The 27,857-nt window shown below is 47.9% G+C and overlaps 2 protein-coding genes across 4 annotated transcripts in view; both read right to left on the reverse strand.

Annotated features, from left to right (window-relative positions):
• Positions 1-3,577, reverse strand: part of Ttll8 (tubulin tyrosine ligase like 8) — a 66,843-nt gene extending 63,266 nt beyond the window's left edge. Inside the window, exons 1-2 of one of the 2 annotated variants that reach the window (XM_036208681.1) lie at positions 3,271-3,577; positions 2,551-2,658 (exon numbers count right to left, since the gene is read on the reverse strand). In XM_036208681.1, the coding sequence (XP_036064574.1) occupies positions 2,551-2,617 (67 nt within the window). In that variant the 5' untranslated portion in view covers positions 2,618-2,658; positions 3,271-3,577. Of the gene's footprint in view, positions 1-2,550; positions 2,771-3,270 lie in introns of those variants that run through there. The other variant, XM_036208680.1, reaches the window with a different exon arrangement.
• A 1,248-nt stretch (positions 3,578-4,825) lies between these two features.
• Positions 4,826-27,806, reverse strand: Mlc1 (modulator of VRAC current 1). 2 transcript variants are annotated; one of them, XM_036208590.1, is made up of 12 exons: positions 27,535-27,806; positions 26,806-27,004; positions 25,676-25,765; positions 22,539-22,592; positions 22,304-22,405; positions 15,737-15,838; positions 15,305-15,376; positions 14,756-14,872; positions 11,635-11,691; positions 10,878-11,000; positions 7,125-7,286; positions 4,826-6,144 (listed from the first exon to the last, which is right to left on the reverse strand). In XM_036208590.1, the coding sequence occupies exons 1-12, from the start codon at positions 27,600-27,602 to the stop codon at positions 6,070-6,072; spliced, it is 1,221 nt and encodes a 406-aa protein (XP_036064483.1). In that variant the 5' UTR covers positions 27,603-27,806; the 3' UTR covers positions 4,826-6,069. The 2 variants fall into 2 exon arrangements, with proteins under 2 accessions (XP_036064483.1, XP_036064482.1); XM_036208589.1 differs by having other exon boundaries at positions 26,806-27,022; positions 27,535-27,804.
• Between the last annotated feature and the right edge of the window lie 51 nt (positions 27,807-27,857).

Consider the following 27,857-nt stretch of genomic DNA (forward strand, 5'->3'; position numbering starts at 1 on the left):
GAGAGATGGCTCAGTGGTTAGGAGTGTTTGCTGCTCAGTCATGAGGACCACAGTTCATATCCTAGTGCCCATGTTACAAGGCATTTCACAAATGCCTATAATCCAAACTCTGAGGGATCAGATGCCTTCTTCTGGCTTCTGTACTCTCTCTCTCTCTCTCTCTCTCTCTCTCTCTCTCTCAAAAACTTTTTAAGGCAGCAATGAAAGGAAACTTCCTCTGAAGCTCATAGAACATTACATTTTCTGCTTGAGGTTGCAGAGGGAAATGAGAGTATCTAATATACCATTTCTAGTGTTTTATTGGACTGCTAGCTGATGTAATAACACAAGAAACTGAAACAAAAAGCCTAAGTTCTGAAAAGATTTATAGATTGTTCATATGGAAAATCCAAATCTTACTAGAGGTAGTAAATATATTTAGCAAGGTCACCAAATACCATGTATGAAAATCAATTGTTGTTCCACACAGAAGAAATCATTAGACAATAAAACTCAAGGGCTGGGGAGAGGGCTCAGTGGGTAAAGGCTTGTTGTGCAAGCATGAAGACTTGAGTTTGGTCCCCACCATCCATCAAAAGCTGGGCATGATATCCCACACATGTAATCCCAGCACGATGGAGGCAGAGACAGGAGGATGCTTGGGATTTGCTGGCCAGCCAGTCTAGCTGAACTGGTGAATTCTAGGTTCAGTGACAGACATCAGCTTCCACACAATGCATGCACACATGAACACATACACACACATGCACACACCAAAAGGAAACAAAATTAAAATGTCATCTATAGCAGCATTTAAAAACACCAAGTGTATCAGTAATCACCAAGTAAATCCAGCAAAAGACACATTGTACACTTGTACAATGAGAACTACAAACAGCTGCTGGGAAGAATTAGATAACTAAATGTTCCTATTTTTAGAACATTTAATATTCAGATGTTAATTCTCCCCCAAACTGACCCATAAATTCAACATAGACAACAACTGCAGCCCCAGCGGGATATGTACATGTCTATAAGTTAATCCTAAAATGTACTCAGCAGTGCAAAAGTCCAAGAGAACCTAAGGAACCTTGAAGGACAAGTTCAGAGTACGTAACTGTAAAGCCTCTGGAATTAAGACACTGGCATAGAAAAAGGATGAGCAGAAAGACCAGGATAATAGAATAAGTAGCCCTCCCAAAAGGCCTACACCTGCTTGACCCCAAAGAGACACTGCCAGGCAGAAGCTGAGCCACTGAATATTCAAATTTGGGATGAAAGTACCAAGCCTTGTCTTTCCCCATCCCCTTAGGTGGCGGACCTGAGATGTAAGAAGTGAAATGACAAAGGTAAAGGAAAGAAAAAGAAAAGAGTATTACCTTCTGGAAGGAAGTGGGTAGAATCTTAAAGATACAGAGGGCTGTCATGATATATGAAAAGATCATTAAGTAGGTCTCATTAAAACCAGAAATTCACGGGCTGGGCACCTTGATTTCATTCTTTAATCCCAGCACTTGAGAGGCAGAGGCAAGTGGATCTATGTGAGTTCAAAGCCAATCTGATATACCTAGTGAGTTCCAGGCCAGCTAGGATATAGACAGTGGATACCTTTAATCCTAATCACTGGGGAGGCAGAGATAGGTGGGTATTTGTGAGTTCTAGGTCCACCAGAGCTACATAGTGAGACCTTGTCTCAAAAAAAAGAAAGAAAAGAGGCTGAGCAGTGGTGGAACATGCCTTTAATCTCAGCACTAGGGACGCAGAGGCAGGCAGATCTCCGAGTTCGAGGCCAGCCTGGTCTACAGAGTGAGTTTGAAGACAGACAGGGCTACAAAGAGAAACCTTGTCACGAAAAACCAAAACAAAAAAACAAAACCAGAAGTTGGGGATTTAGCTCAGTGGTAGAGTGCTTGTCTAGCAAGCGCAAGGCCCTGGGTTCAATCCTCAGCTCAAAAAGAAAAAAAAAGTAAAAAAACAAAACCAACCAACCAACCAAACTCTTAGAAGTTAAGATTAAGGAAGTAATCATTAAGACTAAAATGGCCAGCCACAGATCCTCGTGAATATTTCTAATACACTGATTTGACACAAAACTGGTATCCAAAATGTACACGAAATACCTGCAAACCAAGATCTGGAGTATCATGGATCTAAGAAAGAGAGACTGGTAACACTCACAGAATGGTCCAAGTGGCAAGGGCAACACCAGTTGTGTGGCAGATGGGGAGTACCCCAGCTGGTAAGCCTGAACTATATCTTCTAAAACTAAATATTGTACCCATCTATGACACGTGATTTTACTTTTAGATAATTAGGTATTCGCCAGTAAACGTGAGCCATGCCTGAAAGGCAAGGGCAGGAATCCACTTGGATAAAGGGCTTTCCCCTTCGACCAGAACAGTTTCCCAGGACCAACACTATCTGATTTTCACAGTCCTCAGAAACCCCAGGACCCCGGGGGGGCGGGGGAGGGGGGCAGCAGAATCTGGGCCTTCTCCTCTATCCCCAAACCCCTATGCCTGTTCTTTTGAATAGGGCTGACTGCAAACGCGGAATGCAAATGGTACGGACTATTTTCTTCTTTGTGATCTTCATCGGACAAAGTGGAAGACAGCTTCTTCCTTTCGCCATTCTCCATGCTCGCCTCGAGTAGCTGGTTCCTTTGGCCCCCAGCCCCTGCTGACAAGGGCGGAGAGGTCAGACATACCCAGGGAAGCAAGGGTGTGGTTCTGAGGCCCGAGGGGTGGGAGGGTGGTCTGGGAGGGAGGTCTGGGGTAAGGGGACATGTCATGAGCTGGAGGCTCGGGGGTGAGAAGTCAAATGGAAAGATGGGCCAGTGGGGGACAGGTCTGAGAGCGAGATGGGTAAATTAGAGGACAGCTCAGGGTTAAGGAAGTAAAGTCCGGGGTTGAAGAGAGAGGTTTGGGGCAGAGTTAGGGAGGTCTGAGTGGGAGAACCAGTCAGGGGTGGAATACAAGTCTGGAGCTAAGAAGGGGAAGTCGAGGTAGGGAGACAGGTCAGAAATTGGGACACAGGTTTAGGGTCGAAGGGGAGGCAGTTACGGAGTTTGGAGGGAGGTGGGAAGGTGAAGGAAAGAAGGTTGAAAAGGCAGGGTGGGGTGAAAGCGGACAGGTGTCAGGGTATAAGGCTGGGAAAGTTCGGTGGTTCTAAGGAGTGAGGCCTGGGGTTCCAATCGGAGGGGGCGGGGCGGGGTTCCGAACGCGGGGTGGGAGGGGGACCTGGGCGCTAGCAAGGACAGGCCTGGCATGTCTGAGGGCCAACAGTGCTCACCTGGGACCCGCCCTGAAGCGCGTGCTGCTCTGCAGGAGCCACGAGCCTCTCGGCTGGGCGTCTTGTGGTCGCCCCGGGCAACGGCCCTAGGCTGCGCGGCGCATTGTGCAGACCCATGGCGCTGGTGGCCTGGCTTGCGGCGTCCTGAGTGGCGTCCCACTCGGGGTGTGGGGCTTCGTGGACGCACAGGCAGTAGGGGCTGCAGACGGCTGCGCGGGTGGGGAGGCCGATGGCTGCGGCGCGCAGTCAATACCCGAGGAGCGGACTGAGTCCGGACACAGTTGCTGGCACTCACACTGAGCTTTGGTTCTGGATCTAGTCCCATGCTGCGGTCCCAGGAATGGCCAGTGCGGTGGCGGGGCCGGGGGCGGGGACTAAGGCTCCTGACAGTACGAGCCATGCCTCAGGGTTAGCTCTCAAGTACCTGCTCTCCCCGCCAGGGTCATGAGTTCCCGCTCCACATCTCCCACGCACCTGTCAGGGTCACACAGACAACCCTAGCACTCAGACTACACCAAGTCACAAAGACCAGGGAGTCACACCCTGCCCCACCCTCGACTTCCTCCCTCCTGGCTCCCTTGCTGTTCACAAGACGCCTCCACATAGGTCAGAGGTGGATATGGAGTCTGAGGGTCCTTCCAGGCAGGCGTTCTTCTCCCCAGTCCCTTGGCCAGCTGAGAGTGTCTCCTCGAGGTCAGGGTGGCTGTGGTACTTAGGTTCATTAGTGGGGTACCTGTGCTGTGCACTCGTGTTCCTAGGCTGTCCCTTCCCTACTGCCAGTGCCACTCGCTGCCTTAACAGGTCAGTTCCTGTCTTTGTCCAGCTTCTCTATGTGGCACTTTGGGCTGTGTTGAGGAAGGCCCATCCATCATCCATCCATCCATCCATCCATCCATCCATCCATCCATCCAAGTCGTCATTGTTTTGGGGGTTTTGTTTTTGTTTTTGTTTTTGTTTTTCGTGACGGGGTTTCTCCATATAGTTTTGATACCTGTCCTGGATCTCCCTCTGTAGTCCAGGCTGGCCTCGAACTCACAGAGATCCGCCTGGCTCTGCCTTCTGAGTGCTGGGATTAAAGAAAGGTGTGTGCCACTGCCGCCCCAGCATTGACATGGTTTTAAAGCCTAAACTTCAGATCATTTTCATTTGGTTTAAAGCAGTGGTTCTCAACCTGTGGATCACGACCCCCTTGCAGGAGTCACATATCAAATATCCTGCATATCAGATATCTACATTATGAGTCATAACAGTAACAAAATGACAGTTATGAAGTAGCAGTGAAGTAATACTATGGTGGGGGTCACCACAACATGAGGAATTTTATTGAGGGGTCATGGCATTAGGAAGGGTGAGAACTGCTGGATCAAAGGCATTTTTATTTTGTAGGTCTTATTCTCAGGTGGAGGAGGCTTCTCCCTGACTGGTGATCGGGCTTTACTCACCATACACAGCAAAGAATGAATTAAAGATGGCTTTCCACTCTAAGGTCCTACTTCTCATCCCTGTTTTTTTGGTTTGTTTGTTTTCTTTTCAGAAGCATTTAACATGCTATGACCACATTTGCATGTTAGCATTTATTGCCCAAGCATATTAAACTATACCAAACAAAAGTATACAAGAGACAATTTTTAGACCCCATATATATGAGTTGTTTTTTTAAGCTCTCTAAAATTAGAAAGTGCAAGCTAGCAGCAATCCCCTGCTGCCCCATTCTGGTCCTGAACGTTCAAGTCTCTGGTCTCCTCGCAGATGGCTTGCCATCCCAGTTTCTCCTTGACTCTCTCCCTACCCAACGACGACATGTGGCAGAGCTGCAGCAGGCCCAAAGCTTAGAGGGCTCTGCACATATGCAGGCCAGAAGGACGTTTCCTGGTACTTATCTGGTGCAGGCACCAGCCCTCTGGAGCAGAGGGTGAAGATGGGACAGGGACTCCCCAAGGCTGGAGCTGGAGCTGGAGATGTCTACCTTCCAGGTGCCTTGCTTGCGTTTCTCTGACTAAACATAACAACTGCACTTTTCATGAATCCTGGCAGTCAGAGTCATGTGCATTTAGTGGGAAGCCTAGAAGGGTTTTCATTATCTCCCAGACCCTGGCAGCTCTTTGGGGGGCACAAAATGCACCTTTCATCTTTCCATTAGCCTCCTTGGAACTCACTGATACACCCCAGCTCAGTAAAGGAACATTGCAGCTCTCCTCCCAGAGGAGGAACAAACCAGATTCAGTGAAAGCACAGCAGGGAAGCAGTTCCTGAACTGGTTCCCAGTTATACAAGGGACCCAACTTACTGTGGATTCCTTGGTGCTCTGGTCAGTTGGGAGAATCCCGGTGATCTCTAGGGTTTGGGGGGTGGTGATCTCTAGGGTTTGGGGGGTGGTGATCTCTAGGGTTTGGGGGGTGGTATACAAACCATCTCTTGGCCATGATTTTCATCAAAGCCAATGTGACTCTCACAGTTAAACTATCCTCACACTGCAGTAAGCATGTGGAGGCAGGGGAATGCCCTGAGGCCAAAACATCAGACCCTATGCGTGAGTAAGTATCAAATCAGGGAGTGAAGAGGGCTGGAGAACAAGGCTGACACACCTGGGAGTACAGAACTGACCCTCTCGACCTTCAACGTTTACCTGCTCCAAAGTTAAACTACTACAGGAAGTGAAAACCACCCTGCAGCCTGGCCGGCCCTCACAGAAGGGAAAGAGTAAGTTAGAAAGTAGTTGTTGCAGGATAGTTAGAGTCTGTATGGCTGAACATGCCGGAGGCCAGACAGACACCAAGACTCGGTCTCCTTATCCTGTAGTCACTGGGCCATTTGCACTACCACAGCTCGCCAGGCTTTCTCTTTGTCAAACTCCTTCAGGGGGCTTCTGGCCACCTGTGATAAGAGACAAGGACAGTGTTACCTCATGGGGCCAGACCTGGAAGGAACGCAGAACCTGTGAAAGACCTGAGGGGAGAGGACGCTAGAGAAGGGGCAGACCATCTTAGACATGCCCACATACCCTTCCAGAGTGTCGACAGGTGTCCAATGGGGCAGGTTTTAAGATGGGTGTGCAATTGGCAGCAAAAGAAATGGACAACTGAGGCCGAGACATGCCTCCAGACACGAGAAAGGGTGACTCTAGCTTGCACACTTATCCAGAGCTCCAAAGATGGGTACTTCTGGAATCTGGCAACAACAATTTATTCATCTGGCTCTAGGGCCTGCTGGTCAGGACACAGACCCAGGTGGACTTCATTTGTCCCAAGACAAAGATAAGACCTGCCAGGCAGGACCTGCCTGGACATCTCCTTGGGCACAGAACAACCAGTACTTTGTGGTCACTTCCTTGATGGCAGTGGGCAAGTTTGTCCAAGAAGACACTACAGGGACAGATTGGCTCAGGGAGCATGCCCACCCTCAGTTGTGGGGGCATCAGAACTTAGGATGTGGTGGGGGTGGGGGGGGTAGGAAGAGTCTCGTCCAGATAACTGTGGATTGGCTACTCCAAGCCCACTGGTCACAGAATAGGAATGTCTAGACTCAGGAGCTCCACATGCCAGGCAGGGGCAGCCCTCCCCTGCAGAGTGTGCATCTTCTGTAGGAGTCTAGGAAAGGCTTTCTCTGTGTCTGTGAAAGCACAGCTGGAAGCCCTATGGCCATGGTATTTTTCATGAATGGGTTTGTGCTCATTTTTAAAAAATAACCCAGTTCAAACTTTATTTCTCCGTGATTTTTCTTGGGTGTTTAAAACTGCAAATAAAGAAAAAAAAAAAACACATCACAACAAATACTGAAGGACATCAGTGAAGGGGTAAGGGGTCCATTACTCTAAAAACCCAGGATAAGGCATCCTGGGAAAGCAGACCACTCACCTCCCCTGCTGGGCGCTCCTGGGGACAGGTCTGGCTGTCCCAGGATGCAGCCTGTAGCCGGGCGTTGACCTTGAAGTTCACACATTGGATGGCTGTGCCAGTGTTGAGCCCCCCCTGAAGCAATAGCACCAGCAGCAAGAGCAGGAGCAGCACATCATAGGACTAGAATGAAAGATCAAGACGTGAGCAGGTCCACAGGCAGACTCCTGCCAATTCTTCCCTGTCTAAGGCTTCCACAGAGTCAGAACCACTTGACCACTGAGTCCGCTGAAACCCAAACATGCTTTCTTGTTTCAGTACTCTGCCAGAACATTCCAGACCAACCAAGTCAGCTAGCTTGCATTTCACAAGTGAGCATAAAAAGGCCCCAGGTTGTGTTCCTTCCACCCTCCAATCCAAGATCACGTGGGCCCGCTGTGGCTCCTGCAGAAGGTATGTAAAGGGCAGGAGAGACCAAAAGTGTCAATTATGTATCTGCAGGAAACACACTCCTGAGATTGGTGCAGTTGGTTTTGAAGAGCCTTTGGCTGAAGGAAAGTCATGGGCACAGACCTACCAGCAAAGAGACCTGAACACCAGGTGCTGGTGAGGGAGAGGCAATCAGAACAAGAAGACAGGGCAAGAGTGCTTGTCCTGAGAGTCCAGGGGCCAGAGGCAATAAAATGCACTTCATATAGCAAGGGTGCTTCAGAAATATCCACAGAGCAACCAGAGAGATGGCTTTCGGCATCATCCCACAGAAACACAGAGCAACTAAATGTTAACCCATAAAGAACATAGTGCTGACTGGCATGATGATGTGAGCCCATGATCCCAGCACTCAGGGGGCCCAGGCAGGAGGATCTCAAGTTCAAGGCTTGCCTGGACTATACAACAAGACCCTGTCTCAAAAATTAAAATATCAATTCATGCATAAAAGCAAAAGCCGTGTGTGTCCCACAAAGAGGAGCTTTCCTGTCTGGAAGGGAAGGAAGCAGACTTGCAGCCTCTACCATTAGCACAGGGCAGTCCCAGCACACAGCAAGAGGATGGAAAAGATGGTGGTATACAAGGAGAGGGCCTCACAGGCAGGAGCACAGTCCGTGAGAAAGTGTGCCAAGGACTGAGGGAAAAAGGGTTTTTATGCAAATGTGGCTTCAACAGGGGAAGCATCTCGAGGAAGATCAAATTGGTGATCCATGGCTTTGCCATGCTCTGGGAAAATCATGCTAGAAAGCTCTCTGGTGAGGACTGAAGGGTCCAGACACATCTGCTATCTTTAGAGTCCCTCTGCCAGGTGCTCATCCTCAAATTCACATGACATATGCATAAAGGCTGGTCAGCAGCTAGTCATACCAACAGACGGCTGGAAATAACCCAGTTCTCATCACCAGGGACTTGTCAGGCCAATGGGCAACATTTGATCAGATTAATGAGAGAGTGCAGAGGAGTTCTGATCCCTCTGGGTGCTTCCCAAACACTAGGGTAAATTATTGAGTTAAATAATGACCCCTAACACAGGGCAGTGGGGGCGCACACCTTTAATCCCAGCACTAGGAAGGCAGAGGCTAGAGGATCTCAGTGAGTTTGAGCCCAGCCTGGTCTACAGAGCGAGTTCCAGGACAGCCAGGGCTACACAGAGAAGCCCTGTCTCAGAAAACAAAAATAAAACAAAATGACTCCCAATACAGAACAGTGATTAGAATGCCCAACCTGCTTCAAGGGGAAAGAGAGAAAATTATAATGGTGTGGTAGCTGGCAAGTAATATGTTGGCACCCCTGCTCCTCAATTAACCCTTTGTACAGCTTTATAAATGTAAATGTTATGTTTGAAAATATCATTAAAATGTAAAATGAAACAAACCCTAATGTTGACTGTATTCAGAATCCACTGGACTTAACCACTTACCAAATCAAAATCATATACAGAAAAGGGATTTTGTCACACAGCATGAGGGTCACCCTTTAATGGGATTAATATTAAACACACACATACACACACACAGAAGGTGGGCTATTGGTAGCAATGTTGGTTTCTTATAATTGTGGGTCATTTTCTGTGTCTATTATAAGACAAAATTAAGTAGAAAGGCTATTAAATGTTACCAGAAACCTCATGTTTGAAGTAGGAGTAAAGAGATGAAAACATCAAGTAAAAGAACTTCTGGAAAAGAAAAAAAAGCAGAGAATGTTCAACTTGAATTAGAAACAATACAAAAGCCTATCTGTAAACATACAGTTCTTCCCAGCTCTGTACAATGAAAGGGTTCAGAAGAAACCTGAGCAGGGAGAGCACACAGAAGCAGATTATGTATGAGCTGTGTCCTGTTCCTATCTGGGTCAAGGTCATGAGCCTAGGCTGTCTTCAGTGGCCACCTAGAAAGACTGGTCGTCACAGGAGCACTCACCTGGCAGGTGCCCTCTGATGCATCTGTGTCAAGTTCATCAAAGAAAGCAGAATGTTGACAATACTCTAAAAATACTAGAAGCCTAGAGAGTCCTCAGTGGTGTTCAACAAAATCCAAAGCTGTCTGTCTGTCTTGCAATATGCTAGCATAAGAATGGCAGAGGAGTGAGAAACCAGGCCCTCACCTTTTCTTCACCTATCAGGAAAAGACCAGCCATTAGCATCAGCTCACAGGGGAGGTGCTGGGGACATAGCTGGAGGTACATAGAGCCCGAGCCTGACACCACAATGATTTACACCTCGACAGGGCCCTTGTGCTCCTCAGGAGCATTGGTGACAGATGAATAGGTGGGGCCACACTCCAGGCAGCATCAGGGGATAAGGTTTCCCTGAACCAAACAGACCAAAGTACAAGACATCCTGCTCTAAAACAGTCATGAAGATCAATATGGGCTGAATGTTACACAATATCATGCAATAATGTAGACCATCTTGGACTTGACAATGGGACTTAGATGTGTAGGGGACTGCTCTTACTTTGGGACCATCTTATTGTGAAAGGGTGAAGGGTTGAGTTATCAAAGTTGGACACTCATCCCAGATGAGTGTGACATTCATGCCACCATCAGTGTAAGTATGTGTGAGTGCAAGGGGGAGCTGCTGAAGCATCTCTCTGGTGCTGCACTGCCCTGTCAATGTGCACATGAGGTTCCTCATAACACACTCATGGGAGGAAATCACTTATCCTGGAAACAAACAAATGCCAAACATCTAAGATGTAAATCCAGCTGTGTGCACTTGAACCTGAGGTCCTGAAATGTGCTGAGGGTCCCCAGAGGAGTCTCACTTGGTGATATCCTGTGTGAAAGCTACAAAGTTAGAACACTTCCAATCTTCAGATCTATCTATGATCTTAATGCAAGTCTGACTGAGATCCCAGTGGGTTGTAACATGATGATTGGACTTGAGATGCGTATGGGTGCTCAGAAGATAGAGGAAAGCCACAGTTATGATGAAGGAAGGAAGGGCCTATTATAGGGCCGAACCAAGACAGGGAGGGAGGGGAAAAAACAAAAACCAAAAAACCCCTAAAACAAAAAACAAATCTAAAGCAGTGGGCAGAAACCAGAGCAGAGCTGCCTAGCAGCCCATCGGGGACAGAACCAACGTGGAGAAAGCAATCCTACCCCACTCCACACACAACCCACCCCACCTAGAACAAACTGGCAAAGCCACTTTGTTCAGGTGGATGCCCATTTGTCCTGGCCACGGTCAGGAAATCAGTGGATGCCCCACAGCCATCTCCTCAGACTCTGTCAGTGAGTGGCTCTGTTTCCAAAGAGTCTCAAAATAGAATGGATACATACTTTGATGGCTGGTGGGTAATCTTTAAAAATCTCCACGATTCTCATCACGCTGAAAGACAGATATCCAGAGGCAGTGAAAAGCAGTGGGGATGTAAGGCTGCTGATGGCAATCAGCACCTCCACCTGGCAGAGAAACAGATGAGGTTGGGTAGTAGATGTGGCCAGTACTTACCTGCCTGGGAATTTGTGAGGCTGGACCACTATGTGGCTCCAGACAAACTCTGCTCACTCACTCAGTGCTGTGTATGACATGTGAAGTTTTGAATTTCACATGCGACTGTCTGAGCTGATGAAAAAGCAGCTCGTGTGTGTGTGTGTGTGTGTGTGTGTGTGTGTGTGTGTGTGTGTGTGTGCTATTCACTTCTCCCACTCTTCTGAGGTCTGTTCTAACCTCCCCCGTGTATCAGGGCCATACAACCCAGCATGGACACTCATTTGCACAACAGTTAGGTTGCTACCAGCTAACCAGCCCCACAGGAGGCAGGGTGAAGCTAAAGGACTGGTCTTTTCCTTCATCCCTTGCTCAGCAACAGGAATTTCTGGCTTCCAAACCTAAAATGCTTATGTCCTGTTTCTGGAGATAGTGTAGCCGGGCCCCTGGGGCTCCAGGACAGTTGTGGATCGTGGATCCTCTCCAGGGCAGTGGTGCCTGCCCTGGCCCTTCCCACTGGCCCCTGAGAGCCTCTCCTTCTTAGCCCCTGTTCAGCCACACCCAAAGTGTGACCAATGGCACCATAGCAGGCTGGGCCTCACCTACCAGACACTTGCTGGGACACTCTGCTGTCACATGGCTGGCAATGGCACTTGGAAAACACTGGGGAAAGAAGAGAAAATCTTAGAGAAGGCTGTCCAAGAAGTCAACTCCTCGTCCTGTATTCCTGCTCTGATGATAGTCGCCCTTCTATCTAGTAGAAGGAAAGCCAGGGCAGCCACAAGTGGCCCAGGCTCAGGGTAGCGTCTCACAGGTTCGGTAGCTTCTTGTTTCTCAACTATTTAAACATTTAAAATGCTTGTAGAAACGCTGCAAAAATGGCCAAGTGACATTCCAAGTCCCTAAGTCCCCTGGAATGACCTTGCTGAAGTCTGTCATCTCTGTGCTCTGTGCTCTCTGCCTTCAGCCTGGTCACTTGACTATATGCTACACACTTGGGCAGCGCAGGGCAACATGGTCAAGTGTAGATCTATCTGCAGCACTCTCTAGTGGTCCCAAAATCAATATGAAGAGAAATCTCAGCTCTGTGATCTAGGACCCAAACCAGGGTCTCCTTGTTCCTCCTTGTTAATCTCTATTCATAGGGATCTCCCTTAACCTCTGGCACCTTCACAGACTTTTCTGAGACATGGACCTGAGCTGCACACAAGCTTTTATTGGGTTAGGTGGGTACTTCTTCAAGATAAGACAGGAAGGCCTGCATATCCTGGGCTGGGGAAGCTGCAGGGCTCCTCCTTTGGAGACCAAAATGTCTTTTCCAAGCTCCAGGCCAACAAGGACAGCAGAGATGGCAGGGAGCTTAGTGAGCCCTTTGGCCATCTTTCTGGACCATTGCCCCAGGAGTTCCAAGGACCCTAAACAGCCTGAGGAGCTCCTGAACTGTCTCCCAGTTCAAAAGTTCTTATCCATATAAATAAATGTAAAGGAAATGCCCATGCCCCAGGACAGCAGTACTGGACCCAGGATACCTAAACCAGGAAGGGGTCTGCACTTGTCGGACTCTAGTGAAAAGTGAGTGGAGACGGGAGATGAGCTGACAAGAGAGGCTGAGGTGGCTTCGCATGTGTGAGCAGGGCCTGAAGCAGAAGTGTCAACACAGGAGTCTCTTCTGAGGGTGGCATTTCCAAAAGTGGCCTCTGGCTACAGCGGCAGCAGGTGCAGAAGTAAGAATAGAGGATACCAAGCAACCAGTCAGGAAGCAACTGGAGTGGCCATAACAAGCCACCAAGCCGAGGTAGGGCTCTTGCCTTCAGCCATGTGGACCCCAAGGATAGGCTTCAGCCTTACCCTCATCCCAGACCCCTGTCTATATAGCCTTGGTCTCTCTGACCATCTTCTAGCCAGTACTCAGATAAATAGCACTGGCTTACTGCCACCCCAGGAATTCTCCTTCCCCTCAAATCCTAGGCCTTCCTTCTTGGGTCCTCATACCCATTTCACAGCTGCTTCTGCCCAGGAGTCACACTAATAGAGCTACAGCTGGTCAGGAGAGAGGGTCAACATTGAGTAGGACCTGGGATATCTTGCTAGGAAGGACAAGGGGGCATTCTAGCAGATAGGTCCTGGAAGAGGATGGGTCTGTAGGGAGGGTCAGGTTCATGGTTTAACTCTGGGAACAGGGATGGGTAGTCTCTGTCCCCAAGAAGCTCAGCATGTAATTAATTCCATAGCCATATCTATACTGCAGACCACACAGATGAGATTATTCCTTAGTTTGTCTCTCCGAGAACATCAGGCTCAGGGTGCACCCTGAACATGTAAGAGATCTCTGTAGTGGCCCACTCCTGTCTCTTCCAGAGAACAACTTCCACAGACAGCTTTGCACGTGTCTCCAGGGCTCTCCTAGAATGAACACACAGCCAAGGCTAAAGCTCACTGAGGTGATTGCAGGTGCCCTGCGTCCCTGGAAAGGAGTTGAACCATAGCTTTGGTTGGCATTTGCCTCCTCATGGCTGAACAAAAAGATTAAGGAGGTGTACTTAGTTTTTTGTCTGCTTGACACAAGTTCAAGTCATCTAAGAAGAGGAAACCTCAATTGAGGAAATTCCTCCATCAATTGGCATGTAGGCAAGTCTATGAGGTGTTTTTTCATTAATAATTGATATAGGAGAGCCAAGGCCATTATGTTATTATCCCTGGGCAGGTGGTCCTGGGTTATATAAAGCAGGCTGAGCAAGGCATGGTATATAAGTCAGTAATCAGTGTTCCTCCTTGGACTCTGCATTAGTTCCTGCTTCAGGTTCCTTCCTTGAAGTTTCCTGCCCTTAATTCCTCCAATGACGGACTGTGACATGGAAGTGTAAGCCAAATAAACCCTCTCTTCCCCAAGTTGCTTTCAGTTATATTGCTTTATCATAACAATAGAAAGCAAGCTAGAACAGAAGGCAAGCAGCCAAGTCAAGGATGGATCCTCTGGGCAGCTTCAGAACCCACTTCCGGCTCAGAAGCCCATGGATGAGGTGGAGGAAGCTCGTCATACCTGTTCCCTTCTCTAAGATGGAAAGAGAAGTGAATCTAAAAGTCTACCTAGTCTGACAAACTGAATGGGACAAACCAGGGGCCAATGGTAGTAGGTCACTAGCAGCATGGTACAAAATGACCACTTCAGGTAACATCTGGAAACACAGGTCATAATGGATACTGGTTTCAGATGTGAGATTCGAGATGTGTAGAAATAATGAATATGGAACTCTAGACAGACTGTCCTGAGGAATGTCATGAGTCCAAAACGAGCCTTGGCTGCATCTGACCAGCACATGGTTAAAACGCTCAACAGTACTAAATCACATGGGTAAACTTGGAATGCTATAAAATGGCAAAAGGATCATGTTTAAAAGAGTGGCCAAGCATCACACATTTCCCACATGTTACACTTGTGCTAAATGTTTACCCTAACAGCATTGGTAAAATGTAAAATGACTGGATTTCTTAGAAAACTATGAAGGTGATATAACAGTAGCAGTTAAGATAAAATTTCACGCAACTACATTTAATCCAGATTCTTTAGGGGGGCTCTCCTTTGTGCTCTCCTGTCTGAATGTTACCAACATTGTGTTTAAAAAAACAACCCAGCCATGTAGGGTCTGAGGAGGGAAGCTCAAAACTGCTGCAACCATGTCCAGCTAGCTACATACATAGACAAGGTGCCCATCCAGGAAGTACTTACAGCCACTAGAATCCAAAAGAATGTCACTGAAAGATGTGGGCCTGAGACAGCTTCATCTACATTTAGAGCGATCACCCCCCCAAGGACAGCAGAGACACCAGCAATTACTTCTACCACCTAGGGGGAAAAAGACACAGTCACCTTGGTAGGCCACCACACCAATAATCTGCCCCCATGGTGAGAGAAGAGATGCCCTGGAAGTCTCAGAATGCAGTGTATAGATACAGACCTCCCAGAACAGGTCATGGGCTCAGGAGGTGCACTTCTTTGACCACGGAGAAACCACTAGACAAGGCCAAAGAGGCGGATGGTGGAGGGAGCTGCCACCTGACCCACAGTGAGGCTCATGGGTAAAACTGAGCCTGAGGGGGATGAACATGGAGCTGCCCTACAATTTAGAACCACCAGCCCAATATAGTGTGCTCATGTTGTAATACACCACGTGGGAGGCTGAGTCAGGAGGGTTGATAGTTCAGTGCAAGCCAAGGCTATATAGCCAGACCCTGTGTCAAAACAAAAGAAGACAAAGGAGAGGGAGATTTTTCTTACAGAGTAGGATTTTAGGACCCGAGCAGGAAACGTCACTTCATCCAGAATGTTGGTGCCATCCGAGATGGAACCCTAGGAAGAAGGAAATGCTCATGGAGCCATAGAATGCTGGGTACGGGTACTGGTTGCCATGGGCATGAGTTATACTCTAAAAGCCTCAATGTCACAGCCCTTCAACCTGGAGGAACATTTCCCCTTGCATTCGGACATGTCCAGTCACTGCAACTGGAGTTTACCAACATGTTTGCAGAGCTGCTGGCCTTCCAGGGACAGTCCCAAAGATGGTATAGGACGGGAAGGACACTGAGGAGGAAGTGGTGCTGCACCATCACCCCTAGGCTCAGCCAGCAGTCCCCCAACCCATACCTGTTCCCTCCCACTCGTGGCCTCCTGTAGCCAGACCCAGCTCAGGGGCATGAGGAGGAGACCCACCTTCTTCTTCTTGCAGGACTCCTCACTGGACCGTGCCGAGATGATCACTGTGGCTGCCATGAGGAGCTCCAACAGCAGGAGCAGGATGAGGTTGAAATTAATCTGCAGAGGAAACACGTGCCTCAGCCACACTGGTCCTTTCCCCCAGAAAGCTGCCATCTCCTTTCAGCTGGCTAATGCAGGCCTCTCTTCTTGTCATAGGCCTGAGTAAGCCATAGGCAGCACACTGCCTCTCGTTTGTGTGGGTCTTGTTTTAGTTTGATTTCTCTCTTTCAATCTCTCTCTCTGGACGTTGTTAAGCTTTGTGATATTTAAATGTCTTAATTAAATGTGTTCACTGGAGTGGGGCACCAGTCAGAGCATTCATGTGGAGATCAGAGGACAACTTGCAGGAGTCAGGGGTTTTTTTCCCACCTCTGTGTCCTGGGGATCGAGGTCTTCAGGCTTGACAGCAAGCACCTGTATCGGCTAAACCTCATCATTGGCCCCAGGTTCTTGTTTTTAAAACTACTCTTAGTGAATGGCTATGCAAAGACATGCCATAGGCCACTGGGCCCGGAAGCCAAGGTTCTCTATAGAAGTCACACTTGGGCTGGAAATCTCTCACCCTGATTGAATAACTAGAATTTCATGGTTGTGGAGAATTGGCATGTTGCAGATAAAGAGCCCAGATCACCTGGGCCTGTCTTTAGTCCCTGAATAGCCACTCACTATCAGTATCTGTATCTGACCTAACATCTTTGTGAATTCTAGGGAAAACATTCGGAATGTGTACTTAAAAGACCTCTAGCTTCCAATACCATAAAGCTAAATTTGTTATAACATATGCAAGGTATAAAAGTGACTTCCCCACTCCCCTATTACTTGCCTACCTGATGTCCACACCAGTGTATCTGGCAAATGCATTGACTTAGGACTTTCATTTATTCTGGGTCTATAAAGGTTCATATAACAGTAGAACATGTCATTCACGGTAACCTGAGTTTGTGTTCCTAGGTCTTGTTTACTTTTATCTTGCTCACGATAGACTACTTTTTATCCCCTTTGAAGCAAAACTGCCTCTTATATTAAGCCCTCGAGCTGCATCTTCCTCCCCATTCTAAGCACACACAAAACACAAATGTTCACAGCATGTTCAGCTCCATGTACAGTTTCTAGAAAATGCAAATACAAGGCTTGGAGGGTGACAGAACCACTTTTGAGGCCAACTATGTCAGCAGTTAGGAAAATGTTCATACTTGCAGAGCACACACCTAGCATGCACAAGGCTTGGGATTTGCTCCTCGTCCCTACAAATAAATAAATAAATAACAAATAAACATTTAACTGATATGGACACTCACTATGTAGTACTAGGAACTGGACCTGAGGTCCACTGCATGTTAAATAAGTGCCACTGAACTATACCCATAGACCTCTTTTGAAACAGTCTCACTAAGTTGCCAAGGTTGGACTTGAACTCACTCTGTAGCCGAGTCTAGTTTAGAACTCACAGTCCTCCTGTCTCAGCCTCCCAAGTTGTGGAGATTATAGTTGTGTGCTATATGTGTGGTTTTGAAAATAAATTGGTAAGGGGAAGACTATACAGTAATATTTGAGTAACAACATCAGAATATACAAAGTAATGACAGACATGCAGATGAACCAACAGCTGTAGGCAAGGAATTTAACATACTTTTCTCAGAAACTGACTGACCAAAAGCACTAACACATAAACACTCTTATCCAGCAGGGGACAGTGGTATACACCTAATTCCAGTACTTGGGAGACAGAGACAGGCAGAGCTCTGTGAGTTCAAGGCCAGCCTGGTCTACATATCAAGTTCCAGATCAACCAGGGTTACATGGTGAGACAAAACAAAACAAGCAACACACACACACCTAGAAATGTGCTACAATAAACACATACTTCGTGTGTGTGTGTGTGTGTGTGTGTGTGTGTGTGTGTGTGTTCTGATACTTGGCATGTGGCCAGGCTGACCCTGGATAGCCTTGATCTTCCTAGGGATGCCTAATCAACAAGAGTTGGCAAACAACAGTGTATACAACCTTCCCACTCTATACACACCCTAACTATCTACCTGTCTGTCAGCCCAGGGCAGGATCCAGGCAACTAGGGATAGCCTGGAGTCCAGCACCCTTGGAAACTGTTCAGGCTGAAGGGTCGTCTGTCTCTCCTGTCTGACCTATCCTTTTCTGTGGAGGTCACAATGGAGATGCTAGCCTATGTCCCCTTCACTACCTCTGGTGCTCCCCTGGTGGCTCTGATGGTGTGGGTGCCCCCTCCTCTGGAATCTGTGAGCAATAACTATCTTTTCAATGATAAGTGTCTCCTGACCTGCTGTCTTCACCATATCTAGATAGTAATAAAGCCAACATTTAAAGAACAAATGCAATTCTCTGTGTAATAAAACCGATTGTTCATTCTTTGATTACTACTCTGGAACTTTAAGAAAAATCTATTTTGCCACACAGTGAGCCTTGATAAAAGTCAAAGAATCAACTCACCCGGACTATGTATTCATGTTGTAACATAATGATATCAGAAATCAATAATATGTGGATGATATTTAAAAATAATTCCATGTGCCTGCTTCATTGGGGTCCTGACAGTCAACAGTCAGGACACTCAGAAGATGGTGGCAACTCAATGACAGATAATTCACGGAAGTGTGTTCTTGGACAAGAGGAGCCTGCGGTGGTCAGAGCAGATTCTCTCAGGGACTGCAGCTTCTCCAGAGAGCTCCAAGCAGAGTAACTGAAACTAAAAACCATCTGCCTTGTAGACCCAGTCCTGCCAGACCAATGAGGACAGAGCTGGAGAAAAATATGTTAGGCTCTCTGTAATAAGGTTCAGCCATCCCTGGGGCCAGGCTAGAGAGCACTGATAGAAACCACAGCGTAAACCCCTCCCCCAGATCTTCAGGGACAAGGAGAGCCAGACAGCAATGGAAACAAGACTTGTCATCAAACTAGGGCCGACCAAAGCAGAGCTGGGGCAAAAGCCTGTAACCAAGTGCATGACCAGACTTGACAACAGGTGAAGTTGGAGAAACTGAGATTCTGAAGTCAGGGGCAGAGTTGACACAGGTGTGAGACGTCTCTAAGGGACCGGATAAAAAGTCTTAACAACTGCAGAGCTATTTGGGCAAAAGGATGTCAAATGCAGGTCTGGGAGGGTTTTGAAGTGGGTCAGTTTCAAGGGTCAAGGGTCAGTCTGAGGTGGGCTGGCGTGGTTAGCAGAAGAGACTTATGCTTTATCTGTAACACAGGGATGAGGGCTGGAGTTTTTCCTGTGGCAGTGAGTGAGTCTTGGTGAGTCTCATGACAAGTGACAAAGTGACTGTCACTGTGCCTGCCACACTGGTCTTGGGGTGCTCCTTTTATAGTCCCAGGTTCCGTCTAGTAGGATTGAAAAGCTCATGTGCCTGGTGTTTCTGATATATTCCAGGTGTCATTTACCATTTACCAATTTGTACATCTTGGCAAATGGTGGGTTTTCTTATTTGTGTAAACAAGATGTAGATTGAGCCATTCTTTTATGTCACTTCCACCCAAAATGGAGTAACTCGGGTCAAGGCTGTTGTTTTATCAGATGGGAATAATCCGAGGCTAGGCACTGCCTCAAAGTGAGTATTTCATATAATGCAGATTAACTAAGAACAAGCTACTTCACCATCCAAAAGCAAGTTAAGTGTAGCTGTTTTCAATGAGTTGGACATGAGCATCACCACCTTGAAGCAGACACACAGGAGACTCTCGTGAGATCTGCCCTATTAACATTCCCTCTGAGCCTCCCCCACCCTACAATTATATAAGAGGTCGCCCCTGCTCCTGTAAGTAACACCAATGAGCTCATTGGTTCACCAAACTGGGCTTGTTTCTTGGGCCTATAGATGTATTTTTCTATCTGGAGTAAATAGATGATTCTTCATGTGTCTTTTGGAAAAGTCATGTGAACTTGTCCAGTCTGGTGCTAGAATCCTAGAGGGCTGCTGGCCTTTAGTCTAACTTGGAATCCCCAAAAAGTAGGTTCTAATATGAGCAAAGGAATGCCTCAGTAATGAGACAGATGGCCTCACCAGTGCAAGTGAGGACAAACAGACAGAAGGCAAAGGCTTCTTTTTTCCACATCTCTTATGTGGGCTACTACCAGAAGGTGTGGCCCAGGTTTAGAGTAGGTCTTCCCACCTCAAATAATCCAATCAAGAAAAACCCCTCACAGCTGTCCCCAGCTGCTCGGGTTTTAGTTTGTTCCAGATGTACTCAAGTTGACAACCAAGATTAGCCATCACACCAACCCATGAGGAGATGGGTAGAGAGCAAGAACAGCTGAGCCCTACCTCCTGGTAATAGCAGTGTATAGACCCCAAAGGTTTCCCAGCACTTAGTAGAGAGCAGAGGATCTGGGGAAGGGCCCACAGGACAGTGTGGCATAGCCCACACAGACGGAACCTTGTTCCTGAACGTCTGTCCATGTCATGGCTATTTCACCCCTCACGTGGATGTCCTTGAACAGGATATAGTTTCTGAGCAGGACTGGGCCAAATACTGCGTTCCTCAGGTTCCACCTACCCCAGGCAGCTCTTAGTCTTGGCTCAATAACCATCAGGCCTCAATGTGGTTTGGGCCGTGGAGGGCCTAGTTACGTATGGAGTCTGACACCTTAGCCCAATTGGGACCGAAGCTCTGCAGATGTAAGCATCAGGTGAGGCTGGGGCTGCTGGTCCACTGCCAGTGCTCTTAACTGCTGAGCCGTCACTCCAGCCCCTCATGCCTGCTTCTTAGCCATGGGTGCCAGCATCTCTCCAGAGTAGGCACTTGGGATGACACAATGCCTTCATTTTAAGAAGATACATACAAGTACCAAATAGTTCTCCAAAGGGGCCTGCAGCTGTCATCAGAGAGCCTCTCTGGGCATGTGCTGAGCTACCTTGCCCTGTGGTTTCCTCCTCCTCCTCCTCGGGCATCAATATCTCTTGGGGATACTAGTGTGTTGAAGACGTTCTCTACACTTTCTGTATCTCCTGCTCCCACCCTCAGGGCACTCCTGTGCTTGGGAGAGAGCAGTCTCCCATAGCTGCACCCACACAGCTCAAGTCTTCATCTGTGGGGTTGGGGATTTAGCTCAGTGGTAGAGCATTTGCCTAGCAAGCGCAAGGCCCTGGGTTCAATCCTCAGCTCAAAAAAAAAAAAAAAGTCTTCATCTGTGGGGCAGGTAAGGGGTCCATCTGACTAATTCAGTTCAGTGCTTGTGGTACCCCAGATCACAGCCTGAAGCCCCCAACGTGAGATGACTCTGGGCTAACTGACTACAGTGGTTCCTGTACCCCATGCCCAGCCTACCATTTTACTAGGGTTGCTTTCCAGCACTTTGGCTGTGGGAGGACGTGTCCCCACCTGTCCCCGAGGGATCATTTTCCTTCTTTGGGCCCCTGAACCAGGCCCTATGCAGACTTTGGAGAGGAGCCTCTCCCTGTGACCTGCATTGCCTCATGGTCTCACCCGCTATTTGTTCCGGATGTATATATGTCATTCACCCTCTTCTGGCCTCCATTGGCACCAGGTACACACACGGTGCACAGACATATGTGCAGGTCAAACACCCATACACATAAAAAGATATGTGCCGTAGTTTTTAATCTCTTGTTAGATATATTCCCAGGAATTTTCTATGTTTCATTTGGTTGGTTATGATTTTGTGTTTTGTTTTTGTTTTTTGTTTTTGTTTTTTGTTTTTGTTGTTGCTTGAAACATGGTCTCATATAGCCTAGAATGTCTTCAAAGTCTGACCTTGAACTCTTGATTTTCCTCCTTCCATCTCCTAAGGGCTGGGATAACAGGCATGTGCTAACATACCCAGCTCTACACATTTAACTCTATAAGGCATCTGTGTTTAGAGAATATTTTCAACTTTTGTGGCATAATTGAAGTTTAATATTTATTTTTCATACCCAGCAACTTACTACATGCACTCAATAATCCCAGTGTCTAGCCAGCCTTATCTTTTCTATACACAGCAGCCTGTGTGTTCCTTGAACTTTTGTGTGTTCTTACAAGTCCAGATAGGGCATACTTATTTCTGGTGAGATTTTTTTTCTTACTGAGTATCATAATTTATGTAATCTTTTCTCAGTAGTAAGAAATGACAGGATACCTTACAAACAATATCAAAGATGGGATAAAGTAAGCAGTATGTTGCTATTTGTTTAATATGTGTGGTAATGAGCTAAAATGCAAAGCATTGCACATATTAGAAGCACATGCTCTGTCCCTGAGCTGCATCCCAGGCCTGTCACTGTTGGGAAATAGACACTGATATTTATGTCATTTATCAGTAGATTTACCCAACGAAATATACTCAGAATCTAGTAGAGATGACAGTTTCCTTCAGAAGCCCAGGCAAAAATCCTCAACACTCACCAGAAAGAGCAATACATGTCCAGTGAATCTCTAACCAGAGCTTACCCCTGCTCAGTGGGAGCAGCATTTGACATCAGTGGGAAGACACGACTCAGGTAACAACATTAAATCCATTGTGACCCACATCCCCTTCCACTGACTCACGTTTATTGCTGACGGATTCAGGATCAGTTTACATCCGAACCAGATTAGACACGTCGTGGTAACAGCGAACGTGGAAACAAACAATATCTGAAAGTTGGGAATCTGGAAAACAAAGCAGGAGACATGTCCTTCTTTTAAAAATACCAAAGAAATCAAGACAGCACCTGCTTTCCACAGCGCATTACTGTAGGGTCTCCAAGTGTGCAGAGGAGGCTTTGCTGAAGGCTTAACTTACCGCACTGACGTTTCTCCTCCCAACAGCGAAGCTCACGATTGCTGAGGGGATGCACTGAAAAGAAACCGGAACCTGGGTGAGCCACCAGTCCACCTGAGTCTTGTGCCCTGGACATGGTGTCGACCTTGAAACAGAGCATTGCAGGCCAGGTGTAGCTCAGAGTTAGGGCTCTTGCCTATGGTGCTATAGACCTTGGGTTTTACCTCCAGCTCGGCATATAATTAAGCCCGTCACGATGTTTAAGCCTGTACAGTGATTTGTGTCACGCTGGCAGACCATCATCGTCAGTCTACCCAATACAACCCTGAAAGTCCCTTGATAGTACAAAGTAACTTAATTTAAAAACAGTATGTAGGAGGAAGGGCCTCACCAGTCCCCACCCCTAGCTGAGGAACTATTGATAGTTGATGGCTGCTGGGGAGGGAAAGACAGGTGGGTTTTTGGTATGTGTGTGACGTGGCCCCTGGTGGGTGGACTCAGTGGGTTAGTAAAAAGAAAAATGAAATGAAGTTGTGAGGGGGAGCAGAGAGGTCAGAGATAGATCTGAGAGACTAGGGAAAGAGTGGAGGTAGTATATGGTCCAAATACATTGTATGTGTGTATGAAATTCTCAAAGAATTTATAAAAATGCTATATTTCAAAAGTTAAAACTGAGCCGGGTGGTGGCGGTGCACGCCTTTAATCCCAGCACTCGGGAGGCAGAGCGAGGCAGATCTCTGTGAGTTCGAGGCCAGCCTGGTCTACAGAGCGAGATCCAGGATAGGCGCAAAGCTACACAGAGAAACCCTGTCTCGAGGGAAAAACAAAGAAGAAACCAATTGGTTTAAAATAGCTGAATGAGAGTGAGAGCAACACTATAACTTGCTATTGTTGACCAACTGCCCAGAAGGAAAGAGCGTCTGTGTGGCCAAAGCAGAAGCCTTGCACTTAGGGGTCCCACTATCTCAGCGGCCATCATCCAGGCCATGTATGACCCCACTGTGACTCCAAAGCCAGATCAAGAACCAGCGGAGGAGGTTAGTGAGGGTGTCAGGGGAGCTGGTGGCGGGTCAGCCTGGGTGTAGGCCATGGGGTGTCAATCGTGTGGGCAATGGGACCCTAGTCCCCTAGAGGAACAGCAGATGGGACCTAAGAGGGGAGGGGCTCACGGGACAAAGGCCAATGGGAATGTCTATGTAGGACACACAGTGGGTGATCTGGGAGAGAAAGGAAACTTGTGCTGAGGTCTGAGGTAGGGCTTGGGACCCACTCAGGTAACCCAAAGGCCAAACACTAGGCTCTGGGAAGACAGCTGCCAGGGGTGGAACAAGGCAGGAAAGAGTGTTCCCCAACGTGGAGACTGAGGGGTCAGTGTGGAGCAATGTGGGACAGAATCACTCTGATCCTGCTCCATGATGAGGACACAGTAGACATATCCAGAGAGGCAGTGGCAGGGAGGGGTTCACATTCTTTCAAAGAGTTTTATTATAGAGGTACAAAGAGGCTTGTGACAGCATGTGTTCATGGCTGAGGGGTGGGCTGAAAGAAACTGGTGTCATTTCTCTTTTTTTGCTTTTTTCTTTCCTTTTTTTTTTTTTTTTTGGTTTTTCGAGACAGGGTTTCTCTGAGGCTTTGGAGCCTGTCCTGGACTAGCTCTATAGACCAGGCTGGCCTCAAACTCACAGAGATCCACCTGCCTCTGCCTCCCGAGTGCTGGGATTACAGGCGTGCGCCACTGCCTCCCGGCCATCTTTCTTCTTTTTAAAAGAATTATTTATTGTATATTGTGTGTGTGGGTTTTGACTACATGTGTACTTGTGTACCACATGTATGCCTGGTGTTCGCAGAGATCAGCAAAGGGCATTGGATCCCCTGGGACTAAAGCTACAGATGGCTATATGCCATCACGGGTGATGGGATCTGAACCCTGGTCTCATGCAAGAGTAGAAAGTGCTTTTAACTGCTGAGTTCCATGTGTCCTTTGTCTTTTAAGACAACTCAGGCCACTGATGGGAGCAGTGTCCTGTGGGAGGGGTAAGGGATCCTGGCAGAAGGTTAGGGAAGAAAGGGCTCCCAGGAACCATGGCCTGTGCTGGCCAGTCACCAGCTGAATAGGGAAAGGCATAGTGAGTGAATGTGGGGATCCAGGACCTCAAAGGACCATAGATTGTGTGGTGGTTTGAAAGAAAATGCCTCCCAAAGGGAGTGGCACTATTAGGAAATGTAGCTTTGTTGGGGTAGGTATGGCCTTGTTGGAGGAAGTGTGTCATTATGAGACTGGGCTTTGAGGTCTCCTATGCTCAAGCTACACTCAGTGTAGAGACAGTTCACTTCCTGTTGCCTGTGGATCCAGATGCAGAACTCTCAGCTCCTTCTCCAGCACCATGTCTGCCTGCACACCACTGGCCATGATGATAATGGACTAGACCTCTAAAACTGTAAGCCACCCCAATTAAAAGTTTTCCTTTATAAGAGTTGTCATGGGGCTAGGCTCGCCTTCAACCTGGTATGCCAGACTCTGTTGACTACCATGGGAGGCCTTACCCACTCTGAGGAGTGGATGGGGGCAGAGTGGGAGGGAGGTGAGGAGGTGGAAGAAGGGGAGGGAGGGGGAACTGGGGTTGGTATGTAAAATAAAACAAATTTTAATAAATAAATATATTTTTAAAAAAAGAGTTGTCATGGTCATGGTATCTCTTTACAGCATAGAAACCCTAAGATAGGGTGGTTCTGAGGAGGTCCCTGTAGCCCAGCTACCACACACTGACCCAGAGAGCATAGTGTGCTCTGTGCTAGAGCTGGCCAGACTCTGGGCAGGCAGGAAACCCAGAGCCTGGGGGTGTTAGTGGTTCTCTCCTTCCCTCCTGTGAGGACAGTATCTGGCAATGCATGAGGTTCTAGAAACATAGCATCAGAATTTGGGAAGAACAGGGGTGCAGTCTCCTTAGGGGCATCCAAGTCAGCAGGGGCAGGAGGACACCACAATACACCACGATCAAAATTGCTGTTGCCCACACAGGGGTCAGACCTGGTATGTTTCAAAACTATTGAAGCTAGTCACATGAGTAGTTAACAGAAACTTATAAACCCCAGATCATAGAGGCTCGAACCCATAATGGGAGAATTAGGGTGCTGGTGTAGCAGAGGAGCATGCTTACGGAGCCTGCTGCACAGCGCAAATAATCCATCTCGGAAGGGAACACGTTCCCCAAGTAGAGCGAAAACCCAGAGGTCACAAGAAGGCAGCTCTGCAAAAGAGCAACATAGATCCAGGTTATAACGGGCTCTGTGTGATGCTGAGACACCTGAGGAGGCAGCGCCCAGCCCTTTGACGGCAATGCAACTGTTCCCATAGTGACCAACACCCTCCCATATTTATTTTGCCTATGTCTGGGTCCTGTATGACTGCAACCTCCTGGCAGAACCAGTACAACCCAAGGAACGGACCTCCCCTTTCCCACCTCGGGTGCCAGAGCAGAAAATGCTACACTGGTTTCTTTGCGGGGGGGGGGGGGGGGGGAGAGAAGTGGGGGCAGGGAGTAATACCCGGGGATTCAGGATCCTATCCCAGGTCCAGGCTCAGAGCCTGCAAAACAAGTGCCCTACTGCTTCTGCAGAAACGGATCCAAACTGGAACCTGGGGAAAGTTTTGGGATGTTGAAAGGGAGAAGTCTCCGTCTATATGTAGCTTCTCAGACCAGGGCTGCAGAAACTCTGCCCCAGCCATAGAGAAAGTGTGCAATGACTTGGTTCTCAGCCACTGTGACACTCACGGCCAAAGGAGGCTTTTAGCGCCCAGGTTATCTGCAAGACTGTGTACACATGGACTAGTTTGGATCTGCTCTCTAGCTACACACACCCAACTGAGTCCTCTCTATGCTCCCCCACCACCCCTAAGGGCCTTATGGCTGCCGGAACTCTGACCCCTGCCTTGGCCACAGCTCTTGTCATGAGCCACCCTGAAATATGAGGTGGCCTCCAACCTCCATAGACTATTCATGTACAGGAGTACAGGGTCATGCCAGCCACACAATTGGTGACTTGTGGGCTCAGGGTAAGTATGGTTCAGGGGCATATCCCTCCCCCACACCCGGCAGATATTAAGAAAAGTAACTGTTAGGACACACACAAAAGAAGTATGTCGGCACTCTAGAGGCACCCCACCAATATGGGAGCGGTTCCTGCCTGACCCACCTGAGACAGAGCGAGTCCCAGTCTCTTTAGATCATGGCCAGTACTGGAAGGACATGGTGTTTGCTGACCTCTGAAACGGTGTTGCGCTACTCACCCCCATCAACACAGAGAATACCCATGTCTTGTAGCTGAAGCACGGGGGTAACCTCTTGGACAACTGCAGGTCCTTCGTCTTTGAGTCAGGTGTGTAGCTGCCTGCGTCCTGCCGTCCTGTATCCTGCCGACCTCTCTCCAGTGTGGGCATCCGGTCATAGCCCAACTCCTCCCTGAATGGCCCCTCCCGTGTCATGGCACTGGAAACAGGCATGCCACTGAGGGTGACACACAGCCAAGCTGAGACTCATGAACAGCTTTAGACCACCATTCATTCCCTCCTAGGCAATGAAATCATCACGGACAGTTTTGACAACTAAAAAACCTCTAGTCACAATGGGTCATTTTCAAGAAATTCCTTTAAAAATTCTCTTTTGAGACAGAATATCATACGGGTGGCTCAAGCTGGCCTTAAACTTCTGCACAAGTACACACTACCATGTTTGGCTTACGCAAACACTTTCTTACACAAAGAAATATGCTCACACAATGAGGCTGTGAACTTAAAAAGAAGTAAGCGCTCAATTCTCAAAGTGCATCAAATCACCCAAACCCATCTGGATTCAGGGCATTTAGACCTCATCTGAGTCTTCAGATATAGGACATTCCAACTTCCACTAGGAACTTTATGAATCCCAAATAGAGAGGGAGTCCACCCATTCAACCCAAAGCGGTAACCTGAGACTACAAAAGATGTACCTACTTTGCAGCTTAATGTCTTCATGCTTACCTCTGCTGGTGTCCGGCTGTTGGGAGAGCTGGCCTCTGGGTGATGGACTTCCAGCAAGAACTATTCATAAGTGGAACAAAAGCTCAGCCAAATTGCACTTCAGCCAGACGCAGGCACACAGCTTCCTGAATTTCAATGAGGAGATTAAGGGAGTGGATCCTAGGAAAGTCCGCCTTGGTTGCATAAACATGGGCTTGGGGCTTTCCTAATACAAGGGGAACAGGAAGAGCCCCTGGTCCCCTGCATACTGACAGGAGGGTGTCTTGGAAAGAGAAGTACTGCTAAGAACAGAGTCCAGCACTGGGTGTGGATCCTGACCAGCC

Source organism: Onychomys torridus, chromosome 16 (assembly GCF_903995425.1).
Source record: "Onychomys torridus chromosome 16, mOncTor1.1, whole genome shotgun sequence".
NCBI classification, from domain to species: domain Eukaryota; kingdom Metazoa; phylum Chordata; class Mammalia; order Rodentia; family Cricetidae; genus Onychomys; species Onychomys torridus.

Bases quoted from the DNA above. Each gene is read 5' to 3' on its own strand.
- Mlc1 (XM_036208589.1), bottom strand. From the start codon at position 27,602: ATGAATAGTTCTTGCTGGAAGTCCATCACCCAGAGGCCAGCTCTCCCA. The intron at 15,839-22,303 runs GTGAGTCAGTGG...TTTCCTCTGCAG, and splicing joins TGAATCCGTCAGCAATAAAC to ATTAATTTCAACCTCATCCT. The intron at 11,001-11,634 runs GTAGGTGAGGCC...TTTCTCTGCCAG, and splicing joins AGTGTCCCAGCAAGTGTCTG to GTGGAGGTGCTGATTGCCAT.